The 17,107-nt window shown below is 35.9% G+C and overlaps 1 protein-coding gene across 2 annotated transcripts in view; it reads left to right on the plus strand.

Annotated features, from left to right (window-relative positions):
• The window catches only part of disc1 (DISC1 scaffold protein), a 62,300-nt gene that overhangs the window by 15,455 nt on the left and 29,738 nt on the right, over positions 1-17,107 (plus strand). For both annotated transcript variants that reach the window (XM_079636161.1, XM_079636162.1), the window contains exons 5-9: positions 556-652; positions 1,834-2,030; positions 6,722-6,776; positions 10,136-10,238; positions 11,883-12,071. In XM_079636161.1, coding sequence (XP_079492287.1) covers positions 556-652; positions 1,834-2,030; positions 6,722-6,776; positions 10,136-10,238; positions 11,883-12,071 — 641 coding nt within the window. The remainder of the gene's footprint in view (positions 1-555; positions 653-1,833; positions 2,031-6,721; positions 6,777-10,135; positions 10,239-11,882; positions 12,072-17,107) is intronic.

The following is a 17,107-nucleotide window of genomic DNA, read 5'->3' on the forward strand; positions in this document are numbered from 1 at the left end:
ATTATAGTACCGTAATTATTTATATTTTCAATTAGCTTTATGTTTATATTTACAGTTTTCATAATACAGTTTTAGAATAATTATTTATTATTATTATTATTATTATTATTCATAATTGAATGTATATTAAATATAACTAATTAAAATATATTATAATATTTAATATATTTATATATTATTTAAATATATTATATTAAATGTTTTTTTAATTAGTATTTATTTCATTTTAGTTTACATTTTAGCATTTTTGTTGTTATTTTTTCATTTTTATTAGTTTTAAAGAAAATATATATATATAGCTTCAATTAATTTTTAATTAAGTTTTAGCAATTTCAGTACTTCAATTTATTTTATTTCAAATAGTTGCCATTTTCTCATTAATTATTTCGAATTTTATGTTTTTAAAGTTTGTTTTTCATGTAATATTTAAATTTTATTTAATTTCAGCTTTGTTTCAGTTACCATACATTATTTTAAATAGTTTTAGTTAACGATAACAAGACATTTCTAGTCATGGTTTTCCGTGAGTGATCATAAATGCATTTTTTCACACAGGCAAAACGGTGACGCGAGTGACGATCAGGGATCGGGCATCTCTCAGATCCGACCTCAAACACGGGAGAAACTGTTAGAGAAAAAACAGAGGATTCAGGTGAACACAAATATATGATTATTAAAGGGATAGTTCACTTTAAAATGAAAATTCTGTCATAATTTACTCACCCTCAAGTTGTTTCAAACCTGTATGAATTTCTTTCCTCTTCTGAACACAAAGGAAGATATTTTGAAGAATGTCAGTAACAAAACAGTTACCAGGTCCCATTGACTGCCAAAGTAGGAAAAAAAAATACTATGGAAGTCAATAGGACCAGTTAACTGTTTGGTTACCGACATTTTTCTATTTTTTTGGAGAATTTGTGGAAAATAATGATAGTTCAAGCATGAAAACCTAGTCAAGTCACCTTCATTTATACAGCGCTTTTAACAATATAGATGTTTCAAAGCAGCTTTACAGTGATAACAGGAGATTACAGTAACAGAGATTGCTTTGGCTTTACAGCAGCTCTAGAATAAAGTTACTGTCCAGCTAAAGTCAGTTTGATTGATTCACTTCCTCACACCGATCATTAGTTATTAACTTAGCGGCCGCTAACTCGACACCGTTCTAGCAGAAAACCCTTAATGCGATCCGGCCGCTCATCTGCACAAAACAGTGCCTGTGTCTCGAGAACGCAAACCATGAAATAGGTTTCAAGGTGCAAGCCTTGAAATTTTTTTATCGCTTCCGCATAGCCACGCAAACCGAAATCATCCCGACAACGTTTTATCTGTACAGAGGTAAAGGGAGGAAGGGAGGCCTTCACAGGGGAGACGAAGACAGGTTGTACGTTTATATATGTGTTGTGTGCAGTGTTGGGGGAATGCATTACAAGTAACTTGAGTTACGTAATCAGATTACTTTTTCAAGTAACTAGTAAAGTAACGGAACACTTTTAAAATTTACAACAAAATATCTGAGTTACTTTTTCAAATAAGTAACGCAAGTAACTTTGCTTTCCCATTTATTGACTGACAGCTCTCCTGTCCTCATGTTGAGACAAATCAAAGTGCAGAGGTGTTTTTTGGTGTGAAAGGGTCTTTACATTTGGCCAAAAATAGAACTTTTGTGTAATAAAAAAACAAGCCCAGCCCAGGTGGGGGAAAACGTAACGCATTACTTTTCTAAAAAAGTAACTGAGTAATGCAATTAGTTACTTTTTAAGGGAGTAACGCAATATTGTAATGTATTACTTTTAAAAGTAACTTTCCCCAACACTGGTTGTGTGTGTCCAGAAGGAGGTGTGTGAGCTTCAGCGGAGGCTGGAGGAGCTGCAGGAGCAGAGCAGAGCTGTGGAGGAGGAGCTCGAGGAGCCCGTCCTGAGAGCCTGTGATCCGGCTCAGCTGCGTCTGATGGCCCGAGTGCTGGAGGACATGAGCACGTCTGAACACCGGCCACAGATCAGCCTGTCTCCACCAGCAGCGGTCATCAGGTGAGGGCAAGCGGACCTCAGGGTTCCCACGGGGCCTTGACATTTTTTTTTAAGGCCCTGGAAAGTTTTTGAAAATAAACTTGGTCGTTGAAAGTGCTTGAATTTATTTTGTGCAAGAAGTTTTCTGTAAAAAAATTCCATATTATTCCCTCGGGTGCGCTAATGTGTTATTTCGCCAGCACTTCGTGGCCTATGCACACTAGCTTGCTTGATTTACAGTAGTTATGCGCATTTACGTGTTACGTTAAGTGTTTCCCGCGTGAGGTACTTTGTGTTGTCATGATGTTCACGCGCGCACTAAACTACTACGATGGTACTGAACGTTTGTTGTTTGTTCCCACATTAAAGAAACACGCCACAGTTTTTTAAAATAGGGGTTATTCACCGTCTCCCCTACATTTAGATAGGTAGGCAAACGCATTTTTGTCTCAGTTCATGTATTGTCTTAGTCTGGCAGCGCCGCCGCTAGCTTAGCTTAGCATATTGAATGGAATCCTTTGTTGCCAGATAGCATGTCCGTGAGTAAAAATGATAAAAAATACATAAATACTAATTATATTGGTTAAAATATTAAAAACGATATTGGGGTGAAGCACAGGCGAAGCACTGCTACTTGGGCACAGAGATATCACGCGTGGTGATCGGTTCAGGTGTTGCGTGATATCTCTGCACCCAAGTAGCAGTGCTTCGCCTGTGCTTCACCCCGATATAGTTACAAGTCAATATCTGTCTAGGAAATTCCCTAGTCTTAATCTGCATTGTTATTTGTACTCGTTGTAAAAACGCTGGCCACAAGAAGTAATTCGACTTTTTTTTTTTACTCACTATTTTACTCACTTTTACTCACGACATGCTATCCGGCAACAAAGGATTCCATTCATTATGCTAAGCTAAGCTAGCGGCGCTGCCAGACTAAGACAATGCATGCACTGAGACAAAAATGCGTTTGCCCACCTATCTAAATGTAGGGGAGGCGGTGAATAACCCCTATTTCAAAAAACTGTGGCGTGTTCCTTTAAATCCTTGAATTTGAGGGTATTGGACCTGGAAAGTCCTTGAAAGGTCCTTGGATTTGAAGTTAACCAAGGTTTGGGAACCCTGGGACCTGCCAAATGTGTAGAAAGTGGATGACAAACAAAATTATATCACTGAATAATAAGAGACAAACATAGCAATTGTCTTTGATGAGAAGAAAAGTTCAGCAGTCGTACAGAGTGGCTTCAGATTGTGACAGTGATCCTTCCTCTATAGTCTTGACTCCCAGAATGTTATCTTTCTAGGCCAATGATGGTATTTCAACCCGTATGTGGAACATTTTTAGACATCATTTTATATCCTTGAGGCCCTCCTGTCACGTACCAACACTCTTTACCATTCCAATACAACTCCACAGAATAAGGATTGTGTGTGCTCTTTTACTGTTATATGATGCTCACACACATCTTAAAGATACAATTTCTTTCACAAGGAACACATATTTACATAAAATGTAATGTGTGTGTGCATGAAACCCTCTTTTAGGGATTAGTTTATTTACTCGCACTTCTGGAAGTTGAGCATAACGTTCACTTACTGGAGTCTGGAGTCATTATGGGCTGAACATTCACACACTATCACACATGTACCGTCGCTAACGGACAAGACCACAGTTTGAAGGCACCATGTTTGAAAAAGTGCAAATGTAAATGAGGTTTGCAAAAGCTACAGGGGAGTGATGATTTTCTGCAAATCATACAAGTTTAGAAAATAAATTAATAATAATTTTATTAATATTATTATTATTGTTAATAATAACAAAGCAACAGAAATAATAATTTCAATAATAAAACATATTACTCTTGGTGTTATTGATAATAACATCAAAAATCATATTATTGTTTTATTATTATTATTATTATTAGTGATTTAATTGATTGGTGATTTTTTTATTATTATTGATGATGATAATAATATCACTAATAATAATTTATTATAATTTACAATTGATTTACTATTATTATTATTGATAATTGTATTTATGTTATATAATTTATTGAAATATATTTTAATATTTTAATAAATGTAATAATAATAACATGTATATAATATAATATAATAATATGATTTACTACTACTACTATAATTATTATTTGTATTATTATTATAGATTATAAATATATATTTTTTTATATAATGTATTAAAATGTATTATATGTTTAATATATTTACATTTAAATTGATTTATTATTGTTATGATGATGATGATGATAACAATAATTATTATTTATGATTTACCATTGATTAATGATTTACTATTATTATTAATACAAATAATTATAATTATAAGTGGAAGTCCGAGTACATAATCTGATACCTTTATGAGGCCATCAGTTTGTATTAATATTAAAATCTCTCTTCTTATTGACCTCTTTCTGTAACTTTCTGCATAATTTCTGTCTTCTATCCATCAGGTCAGGGCAGAACAGAAACCGACAGCTGATATTTTAAAGCAAATTAATGTGTACAGTCCCGTCACAACATCAGTGTTCACCAGTCTTGACACTTTGAGGTTGACGTGCTTCAGTTGAATCTCATCTTCAGTGGGTTCAGTTTTCGGAGGAGTTTCTGGTGATCGAAACTTCTGCCTCTGAGCAGAGAAATATTAAACCCCAGATTGCCTGACTCTGTTTGGTCTCTCACAGATTGATTTTGATGCATATGTAGATTTATCGGAGGTACGGTGCAGATTGAGGTCATAACATTGAGCTGAGCTAAACAAACCCCGCTGAGAGATTGATTTATTTTCTCCTGCAGTGAGGGCCGATTTTAAAGCGAGTTTTGAGGAGAAGCAGCTGAGTCCACATGGACTCTTCAGTGCTATTTTTGCTCTCTCCCTACATCTCTCTTTTATTGTATTTCTACCTGTGCCTTTTGGAAATGAGACGCACTTTTCAGCATGGTTATGAATTTTTATTGCTTTCAGGCTTTATAGATCCTCGTGTGGTTTCTGTCCAAAAACCTGTGCGTAATGTTTAAGAAGAACCTCCTGATGAGAAAAAGCTGACATTTTAGACCTTTTCTGAGTCTGAGATGTGTTATTGAAATCATATCCACTTATTAATCTAAAGAAGGATCTGTATATAACCAGCAGGAGGCGCTTTATGCATTTGTGTAATCTCAGTGTACAGGTGAGACTCGAAAAGTTTGAATATGGTGCAAAAGTTAATTTATTTCTGTAATTCAACTTAAAAGGTGAAACTAATATATTATATAGACTCATTACATGCAAAGTGAGATATTTCAAGCCTTTATTGGTTATAATTTTTATGATTATGGCTTACAGCTTATGAAAACCCCAAATTCAAAATGAGAATATTGTGAAAAGGTTTTCATAAGCTGTAAGCCATAATCATCACAATTATAACAAATAAAAACTTGAAATATCTCACTTTGCACATAATGAGTCTATATAATATATTAGCTTCACCTTTTAAGTTGAATTACTGAAATAAATGAACTTTTGCATGATATTCTAATATTTCGAGTCACACCTATAATGCATTATTTAAACGCTCAGAACCTGTTATACAATGTGGCTTGCTTGTACTTATTAGTGGTGTTGATAAATCAAGTACTATTATTACTAGGGATGCATCGAAATGAAAATTCTTGGCCGAAGCCGAAACCAAATATAATGAAAAACTTGGCCGAAGGCCAAATACCGAACACATTTTTTCCCATTTATTTTGACAATTTTCCCACCATTGCATAAATTAAGTAGTCAAAATGTGCTTTTTACTATTTTGTCTTGCTTTTCAAAGAAAAAACTATTTAACTACAATTTAAAAATATTTATTTAACATTGAACATTTAAAAATATTTATTTAAAGGGGCTATATGGAACTTTTTCCCCAAAATAAACGAAACAATAGCCTTTTTATTTTACCATTTATGACTCAAACATCTCCTGATGAGCATACTGACACCTTGTCCGCTCACAGTGGGTGCACCTATAAGCCTGTATCCTATTTTTCCTATTTTCTGTCGGGTCGGATTTTTCCCGCGCTGTCTGCGGATGTGACGTCAAGCGCGTTCATGTTAAACGTTTCAGATCACTCAGAACACTTATCTCAAACAATATATGTATTTGACTGTTCTTACCTCTGTAAACATAATGTTGACCTGACCTCCTTGCAGCAGATGACTTGTGAAGTGTGCACGTACGAGCGAGCAGAAAGGAAGAGCAGTTCTGTTTTTTGGCCACAGGTGTCAGTCGCGAGTTTAAATTTCAGAAAAACGCATATACACTCTTAGAAGAAAAGGTTCTATATAGAACCTTAAAAGGTTCTATAGGCGCTTCGTATTTGGAAAGTGTAGACCCTAAAAGGTTCTACACTCTTAGAAAAAAAGGGTTCATTGGGGTTCTATATAGAACCATAGGGTTCTTTACTCAACTCCAAAGAACCTTTTATGCTAAAAAGGTTCTATAATGACAAGAAAGAACCCTTTCTTGGGTTCTGTATATAGAACCTTTTAGGGGTTCCAAAACAAGTGTTTTTTTTTTACATTTTCGGGCCGAATAATTTTGGTTGCCGAACATTCGGTGCATCCCTAATTATTACTATTTGGCATGATTTATTATGGTAAAATGTATGACTTCATTGTTCATATCTCATTATTTTCAGCATTACTAACATTTATTTACCTTTCAGACTTCAGGAGCAGGAGCGAACACTGAGTTTGTCCATCAAAGAGGCAACGGCTAAAGTAAGTCCACATCTTAATCAAACCAGTCAACACTATATTTAGTGTTAATGTCACATAATTATAGGTCATAAAGAACAGTCATGTTAGTTGCATGAAATATTACAGATATTGTGTGCAATTTGGGTGAGATGATTCATTCACAACCTCATAATGCACGAATGCTAGATTTATGCACTTGTATTAAGCATAACCCTCATTAGATTTAGATGATATACTGTATCTCACAATGCAATGCACTCGACTTCACCTTCCGTTTCCAGTGTGATGAAAGAACAGTCAATTATCTCAGCCAATATAAAGTGACTCAATATTTGATTATATTTTTTATTTTCATAAAATTGGATTAATAATGCAAAATAACCATTCTGATAACTGGACAAGCAATATAAGTACTATAGGCATTCATATAAATGTTTTAATCTTACAGTTAAATCCGGCCTCTAGTTCATAACCGCCAGAGGAGAACTGGCCCCCGACTGAGCCTGGGTTCTCCCAAGGTTTTTTTTTTCTCCATTAGGTCACCTGATGGAGTTTTAGGTCACCATTAGGTCACCTGATGGAGTTTTTCGTTTCCTTGCCACTGTTGCCTTTGGCTTGCTCAGTTGGGGATATTCAATTTAATGAATCAATCAATATTACTATTGATTAGCATTACCAAACATGGACGTTTTATTATTATTTTAATTTAATACTGTGAAGCTGCTTTGATACAATCTGTATTGTGAAAAGCGCTATACAAATATTCTTGACTTGACTTGACTTGACTTATAATAAGGCATCATATGCCAATAATCATATGACAACAATGTAGCATGTAAACACATTAATCATTACATCATTTGTACTCCATTATAGTACTTTTTTCTGCACCATATACGGTATTATCTGGCCTATAAGATGCACCAATTACATTGTTAAAAGAAAATTGCATTAGTGAATAAGTCATATTTTATTATTACATATTCATAAATAATGTAAAATACCAGTAAATAAAACGAAATGTTTACAAGCATTATAACCTCTAGAAACATGCATTTTATATCCCCTCACTCCACAACAAATCCTTTAAATTTAATGTTTTTCAGAACAGAACAGGAATGAAAGAGTATAAAACAAATATAAGTTATTGAGGCCTTCATTGTGAACAACATTGTTTATAAACGGCAATCCTGTTTAAAGTGAAATACGGTATACAACTAAACTCTCTCATTCGGGACAAGTACAAATGTGTGCACTTTTAATTTCATTATACAAGTCGCATTGGAATATATAAGTCGCAGCATGTTTCAGGTAAATAAAAACTATGACTAATATTTTGGAAAGTATGGGACTGGTACTGGTGTCTGTTGCAATAAATTTTGATGTGAGAGTTTGGTTAGTTAACTTGTGTCAGCTCTCCCATCACAATCTGAGACAAAATGAGCTGCTTTCCTCCTGTGAGCAGCACGGAAATTGTCATAGCTCTCAGTGTGTGTGTGTGTGTGTGTGTGTGTGTGTGTGTGTGTGTGTGTGTGTGTGTGTGTGTGTGTGTGTGTGTGTGTGTGTGTGTGTGTGTGTGTGTGTGTGTGTGTGTGTGGTGTCAGTGGGATCAGTGTGGCTGCAGTGTGAGCCTCGGGCTCAGAGAGTGTGTGTGGGCACCGCGGGTAGATCTGAGCTGCCTGAAAAATGGCACAGTGTGACTTTGCCCTCTGGTCTGCCATTATCTGATGCACAGCTTCGGCACGTCTGGCTGCGTCTCACAACCACTCTCACGTCAGGAGGTCCGTTGTGTCTCTACTGTGGCATCTGGTCCATGATTACAGACTTCCTGAATGTTCTGTGGCATGTTCGGTGAATGCTGTGCTATTTTATTTTATGTTTTTATAAAAAAAAAAAATATTTTATAATTTTTTATTTATTTATATATTTTTTATATATTTAAAAACATATATACAATAAATAAAATGAAATAAAACAAATTAAATACAATATATACATTTCTGCCATAGTTTTAAAGAGTATTTAAAATAAAATAAAATAAAACATAAATGAAAAAATTAACAAAATAAAGAAATCCTTCATACAACATAAATTTGTGCCACATAAACTTTTTAAGAGAATATCTTAAGTGTATGTTGTATTTTATTTTATTTTGTTATTTTATTTGTCACACATAATTTTTTTATTATATTCTTTTAACAAAACATTTTATGTGGCAGCACAAATGTTTCTTTTATTTTATTTTATTACCGAAAAGTAATGTAAAATAAAAAATACAATACATTTAAAAAAATAATAATCTTAAATACAATACATACATTTGTGCCATATTTTTTAAGAAGAAATGTATGTGACATAGATGTATGTTGTTTTCAAGATTTCTATTTAATTTCATTTATTTAATTTAACTTTTTAACCTTTTATTTTTTACTCTTAACAAATCAACTTTATACAGAACAAATTGTATGTTGTATTTTAGATTTTTATTTTATTTTATGCAAGACATTCTCCTAACAGAAAATGTTTGTGGCCTATATAACATTTTATTTGAGATATTATAATATGAATTCGAGGCAATAAACTCTATCCCTTCTTAGGAAAATCAAAATTTTGGAATATTAACAGCTGTTGTATATTAGCATTCAGTATTGAGGATGTGATGTGAAATGAAAAATGCATCATATTTCGTATTTTCAACACAATTTAATGTTATTTGGGTAACACTTTACAATAACGTTCACCAGTTAACATTAGTTAATATATTAACTAACATGAACTAACCATGAGCAATACATTTGTTACTGCATTTGTTCATCTTTGTTAACATCAGTTGATAAAAATACAGCTGTTCATTGTTTGTTCATGTTAGTTCACAGTGCATTAACTAATGTTAAGAAGGTTTTAATAAAGTATTAGAAAATGTTGAAATTAACATTAACAAAGATGAATAGATGCGGTATAAATGCAAGGTAATGTTTTGAAAGACAATGTCCTGTAGCTTACTAATGTAAGCTCTCCAAGCTATGTTCTCCACAGAACATAAAATATTCATTTTATTTTATTTTTCATTCCAATTTATGAGAAAAAAAGCGATGTTACGGACATGAAAGTTCTCGGTTACGGATGTATTGTATCTTAATTTTAATCAATGTTTCATCAACCAATTGCCTGGATTTAATCAATATTAAGTAAAGGAGATACATGATATCACGACGACACGGGCGCCGGCGCATGAACTGGAGCTCGTCTCATGAACCGAAAGAAACTCCGCATAAGGTCCAACCCTAAAAAGGTGGTGGGTACAAAATGACTCGTGACGAAATCGACGCCTATGCTGCTCTTGTCCTCCAGGTGTGTAAAGTGTGTTTCTCTGTGTGCAGGTGGTGATGGGTGAGAGGTTGTCGGGTCGTCTGCGGCGTAAGGTCAGCGAGAGTGAAGCGCAGCTGCTGGTCCTGCACGAGGCGAAGCTCTCCGCCATCTCAGGTAGAGTCTGCTCACTCCTGTACTGACTGATCTCCTGTGGGCTTTCACTGTCTCCACACCACACACACTCCACACCGTACGGGATGACACTGTGATGTTTCTACACACTAGTTCTGCCTTTATACTCTACTGTACACTGCCGTTCTAGAGTCTCTTCTGCTCACCAAGCCTGCATTTATTTGAGCAAACATACGGTGAAAACAGTGAAATATTATTACAAATTAAATTAGTTGTTTTCTATGTGAATGTAATTAAGTTTTAGATATCCATCTGTCCGTACATCTATCCATCTATCTATCCATCCATCCATCCATCCATCCATCCATCCATCCATCATCTATCTATCCATCTGTTGTTCTATCCATCCATCCATCCATCCATCATCTATCTATCCATCCATCCATCTGTTGTTCTATCTATCCATCCATCCATCTGTTGTTCTATCTATCCATCCATCATCCATCCATCCATCCATCATCTATCTATCTATCTATCTATCTATCTATCTATCTATCTATCTATCTATCTATCTATCTATCTATCTATCTATCTATCTATCTATCTATCTATCTATCTATCTATCTATCCATCCATCCATCCATCCATCCATCCATCATCTATCTATCCATCCATCTGTTGTTCTATCCATCCATCCATCATCTATCTATCTATCTATCCATCCATCCATCCATCCATCATCTATCTATCTATCTATCTATCCATCCATCCATCCATCCATCATCTATCTATCTATCCATCCATCTGTTGTTCTATCTATCCGTCCATCCATCATCTATCTATCCATCCACTTATCTGTTGTTCTATCTATCCATCCATCATCCATCCATCCATCCATCTGTTGTTCTATCTATCCGTCCATCCATCCATCCATCATCTATCTATCCATCCACTTATCTGTTGTTCTATCTATCCATCCATCCATCATCTATCTATCCATCTGTTGTTCTATCTATCCATCCATCCATCATCTATCTATCCATCCATCTGTTGTTCTATCTATCTATCCATCCATCTGTTGTTCTCTCTATCCATCCATCCATCCATCATCTATCTATCCATCTGTTGTTCTATCTATCCATCCATACATCATCTATCTATCCATCCATCTGTTGTTCTATCTATCTATCCATCCATCATCCATCCATCCATCATCTATCTATCTATCTATCCATCCATCTGTTGTTCTATCTATCTATCTATCTATCCATCCATCTGTTGTTCTATCTATCTATCTATCCATCCATCCATCCATCATCTATCTATCCATCCATCTGTTGTTCTATCTATCTATCCATCCATCATCCATCCATCCATCATCTATCTATCTATCCATCCATCCATCCATCCATCTGTTGTTCTATCCATCCATCCATCCATCCATCCATCCATCCATCCATCCATCCATCCATCCATCCATCCATCCATTCGTCCATCCATCCCGATTTGCATGTTATCTGTATTATATAGTGTGCAAGTTTGTGATCCCAAATCATAGTACGCTCAATATATGATATGTCAAAGTTGCCTATAGATATAATCACTATTACTTTCTGCTGGCTTTCTGAACTTTTTCAACTATTATGATGTACATTGAGATGCATCTGTGTTTGGTTCTTGCTGCAGGAAATGACTTCAGCAGTGCGAAGGAACTGAAGGCAGAGATCAGGAGTGTGTGCGGAGAGAGGGATCGTCTGGAGGGGCTGGTGAAGAAACTGCAGGCGCTGAGCACTGGAAGTGGACTCGATCTGACCCGCATGACGGAGCAACACAACCACATCAAGCTGGAGCTGCAGGAGAGAGAAGCCCAGTACGGTGAGTAACACTAGCCGCGTTTCCACCGTGGGAACTTTCCCTCCCCAGGAACTAGGAACTTTGGGCTGGTACTCTGTGTATTTACACCGCAGAAATCAGGGTCTAAATGAAGTTCCGGGTAAAATGATGTTGTGTTCTGATTGGTTGTGTTCACGCCGCATTTTGATTGGATGACTCCATGCAGCATTCTATTTTAACCGGCATTTTTAAAAATCTATTGCGGTTCGTGGCTTCATGCAGTGAGTTGTCTGTCTGCAAATATGGAATTTTAAAAAAAGAAAAAAGATAACACAGCTGGACCGACGACGAGGTTCAGGCTTTATTAAGCGTATTTGTGTAACAGGTTATTTTCTGCGCGTTCGTCCCAGCCATCTCACGGTCAATGTGCGCATCGTCTAATTTTATATCTAGCATTAAGAGCTTTTTGAACACGCTTTAGTATCAGTGCTCGTCTCTTTTCTGCCGTTTTGTTAATTACCTCGTTAGTAAACCAATACATCACAAACAACTGCAGCACAGTTTGAATCTCCTCCATACTTGTTATAATGTGGCGCTCAAAACTGATTACTGTGCGTCGCAGACTGGGAGGAGCAGTCGAGCAGTTTATAATCTTCCCGGTACTTTAGACCGCGGTGTAAACGCAGAAAGCAACCGATCTGGGGCAAAAAAAGTTCCTGGGACAAATTGTTCCGGGTAATTTCGGTGGAAACGCGGCTACTGTGACACAAACCACACAGAGGATAGTGTAGGGAATCCTCTGGAAGCAAGTTGAAGTGAATCCATGCATCTTTAATTACAAAACATGATCAAACATAAAACAAAGGCATGACGAGGCATGCAACTCAGAACTCAGAACAGTAGCCGCGTTTCCACAGTCGGGCCAGTGCGAGCCAGGGCTTTAAACGGGCCGTGCCGGGCTAATAGCCTTGGGCCAGTAGCACCTTCACCACAGCGCTTCACTAAAACACGGCCGTAACACGCCTCTCTGGAACAACGTCACACTAACCCATAATTTCACCAACAAATGGAAGTTTTATCAGAAAACTAATCAGAAAGAAATCACTGGAAACCGTGCATCGCAAAACAAACATGATAAAAGTGAGCGTTTGCTGGCATTTTTGTTGTTTACTTGAATATTTAAAACCCAAGCATCGATGTTTTACCACAGGTTTACAATAAAAAGTGATACATTGATCATAATGAATTAATTTATGTCAACATTGCACATTAGTCACACTGAAATAAATTACTGTTCGGTCTATTTCACAAAAGAAAAAGGGACACACTTACTTCTTCAGTCACGTCTGTTTCTGTTATTTGGTAGTTACAGGACATATTTCAACACATTTAGAAAGAATGATCATTTCTACAAATATATGCCACCAAAAATACGACCTGAGGAGCTTTAGCAGTCTCTCGACTCCCAGTAGGCTACAGATATTTTCAGTCAGAGAAACAGAGGAAGCTCCCGAAAAAAAAGTTGCTTTATTTGATGATAGTCCGGTATAAAGAGACGAGACGTAGGCTTCTGACAGATCAAATAAAAACATGATTGTGATTGCCTTTATGATTGGTCTGATTTCTTCAAGCGTTCACCATGTTTTTTTACTATGCGTATCTTCAAGCGTTTACTATGTTTATGGTAATGGTTAGCCCGCATAGTCTTTTGCACCGCGTATAAATATTTCTACCTTATATGGTGATCAGAATCCACATCGGATCACAAACAGAACGCATTCAAACATGAAAGTGAGTTAAATTATTTTAAAAGTCTTTAATGCTGACAGAATCATCCGACGCTGCCGTCTCCCGACTCCGGGAAACTCCGCGTCTGTTCGTCACCACTCCTCTAGCTCGAGCTGCCCCGCTTTGGCCCAAGGTATTCGACGGGCCAGAAATAAGCCCGATCAAGCCCCGGAAGTGACAGTGGAAGCGCGACTGGCCCGACAGTGGAAACGCGGCTATTGACAGGGCTACCAACAGTAGTTACTTGAAACAATCAATACTAGACAAAGACACAGGGCAAACATGAGGGCTTGAATACAACGACTAGACCAGGGACACCTGTGAACAATGAAACAATGAACCAATGACGCATCAGATAAGGGAACACATGGCAGGATCACATGACTTGAACAAGGGATCTCATGACATGCATGAAACCGGAAACAAGGAACAAAACCCAAAACATATACAGTTTCCTGCTCTTTGCGCATAATAACTATTCTCCTACATTGGTTCTTTGGACTTAATATTTATACATTTCTGGTCATAATTTTGGAGACAATGAGCATATGAACCGTTTTGGCTTGCTGTTTATATTCATCATGCAGTTCCGCACGTCATTACGCTATCTCTACGTCTACATGCACAGTCCTTTCAGTTTCGGTTTTCAATCCGATCAAGTGTTTACATGTTCTCTCGATCGGATTAGAAAAGGAATAAACCTCCCCTTTCAATCCGATTCGAGCTCAGTCGGGTCGATTAAGGTGTTTACATGAAGGCTTCTCAGTCCGATTGAGCCGTCAATCCCATTACTAATGGATTATTCGGTTGCATGTAAACCCAGCCACTGTGACACAAACCTTACAAAAGATAGACTTTATTCATAAGCACCAGACCTTGAAGATTCGCTGGCACAGGGGGGAGCCATTTCTTCATATGTTTCGGCTGAAAACGTGTTCAAGTTTTGTAGGTTACACTATTGATTTATATAGAGTGGATATCTCTATTCCTCACACAGTGTCTCTCTAAACTGTGTTTGCAACCAAAATACAGGAGACATGTTCCTTTGACATTGAATCCTTATTGTGCGAGTATAATATGAAAACAGCTCTTTTGTTATTGATTATGTTGAATTAAACACAGCCGGGTGAATCTCACAAAAAAAAGTTATCATATTTCAAAACAAAATTAATTGAATAGAAATATGTATAATATATGCATGATATAATGTTTATATAGAAAATAAAACCAATTTTTCTGGAGCAATTTGTGAATTTTTTACAATAATTTTTAGTGTACAAAGACTATTATAATGTATGAATTGATATATATATATATAATTTAATTTATAATGAAACATTTATGTGTGTACTTTATTTTTTTTAGCTTTATACTTAAAAAATGTTAATGATCCTGCAAGAGGCTTTATTTTCATTATGAAAAATGAATATAATAATTTTTTTATATTAATGAAAATCATCCTTTTTATTGAAAAAGTAGCATAAATTACATTCAGTGTATAAATACTACTATAATGTATGATTCATATATGACACTGTATATGAACTGTATTTATGAATTTATATATATATTTATGAATTTATTTATTTATTTATTTAGCTTTGTTCAATAATGTTAATGATCCTGCTAGACACAGCTTGAGGCTTCTTTTTTTTTACTATACAAAATATACTTTCATCTTTTTTAGATTAATGCAAATCATCCTATTCAGACTTTTTATGTAAAATCAGCATAAATTAAATTCAGTGTACAAATTCTTCCATGAATAATTTATGAATACTTGTATTAATTAATTTATCTGTTTGTTTATTTAGTTTTATATCTAACAATGTTAATAATCCTAAAACATCCTTCAATTTCTTCATGAAAATTATAATAAAAAAAAGTCTTTCTTTTGTCTTTGAGGTGAAATATGATCTAGACTTGTTGTTGACATGTTTTGTGCAATTCATCCAGTGTTAAATGGTTAAAAAGTGTAAAGCTGTCTAAATGACTGTCTAGTGTACATCCACTGGTAACGCGCACTGGTCTTGTTCTGGTATCGTCTGACTATAGTTGGCGATAATAACCAGATGCACATTAAAATCTTCTAAACTTGGCTGTGGCGTTCTGTCCTCCCATGAGGATTTGTGCAGGATGGAGATTGCGGGCGGTGGTCTTTCATTTATTCGGTTCTCTACACGTCCAATAACAGTAGGAGAAGCCGGCTGACAGCCAACGGGAATCACGCCAGCTCTCGCCCTGCCCGTTACAGGGATTACACTCGTCTGCTTAATTTGACACACACACACATTTTGCTCAACAAAGAGCTCGGCTGGTCTGTGTTTTTGTGCTGGGATGAGAGAGACTGTGAGCTAATGATAGGCTGAGCGTTGATGCTAAATATGCAAAGCGGGTGAATATGATACAGAACACAAAAGATCTTTGACATGAACGGGCTGCTCCTGATAGGGTCTTATTAGCTTGTCTTCCAAACGGGGTAATAACATGCTGACACACATATTTGCCACATACCTGCCATCAAATCACTGTTTTGGGCATAAGAAAAAGGGTTTGCGTGCGTCACTTGTCACGTCGGGGTTGTAGTTTGCGGTTGGGTTTGTATACTTGCGTAATTAGGAATATGTTTCCACATATTAAATGGTATTTTTAAACATGAGTCTTTGTCCCAGCTTGTGCAAAAACAAAGAGCTGTTGGTATCATCTCACTTTCAGAAAATAATTCCTAAATTGAGCGGAAAAAGCTCAAATAAAACTTCTATTTGAGAAGTATAATTTGTTTTTTGGACTTTTTGGGCATCGGTAGTACCAAGGTCATTTGAACATGTATGTATTTGCTATGTATTTTTGGACATGCATCCTGGAATTCAATTTAAATACTAATTTTTGAATATCAAAAATACCATTTTTATTACCATCACTCTACCACTATACTTTTTTAGTAACAGAATTGCACTTGTAATTGTACTTTAGTATGCAGATTTGTCTTTGTGCACGTTGTAAGTTCAGAGGTGATCAGTGCATGTTAGTCATATCTCTAAAACTCAGGCTCATTGGGGGGAAAAGTCCCATTTCTGTCAAATGATTGCATCTTGCACGTTTTGCGACAGTTTCCAATGAGTGTAGATAGAAGAGTGTTCAGTTTTATCCGAAATGAATGTGAATCTGGCCATTTTTTATTACGTTGCGAGATGTAAACTTAGAATTAAGAGTTAAAATGTATATTTCAATCCCGTGGCGGAAATAAGCTTCCATACTAACACAAGCCTGACTAGTCGAGTAGTTCAGGA

The sequence above is a fragment of the Phoxinus phoxinus genome (assembly GCF_949152265.1).
Source record: "Phoxinus phoxinus genome assembly, chromosome: 14".
In the NCBI taxonomy this organism is placed as follows: Eukaryota; Metazoa; Chordata; class Actinopteri; order Cypriniformes; family Leuciscidae; genus Phoxinus; species Phoxinus phoxinus.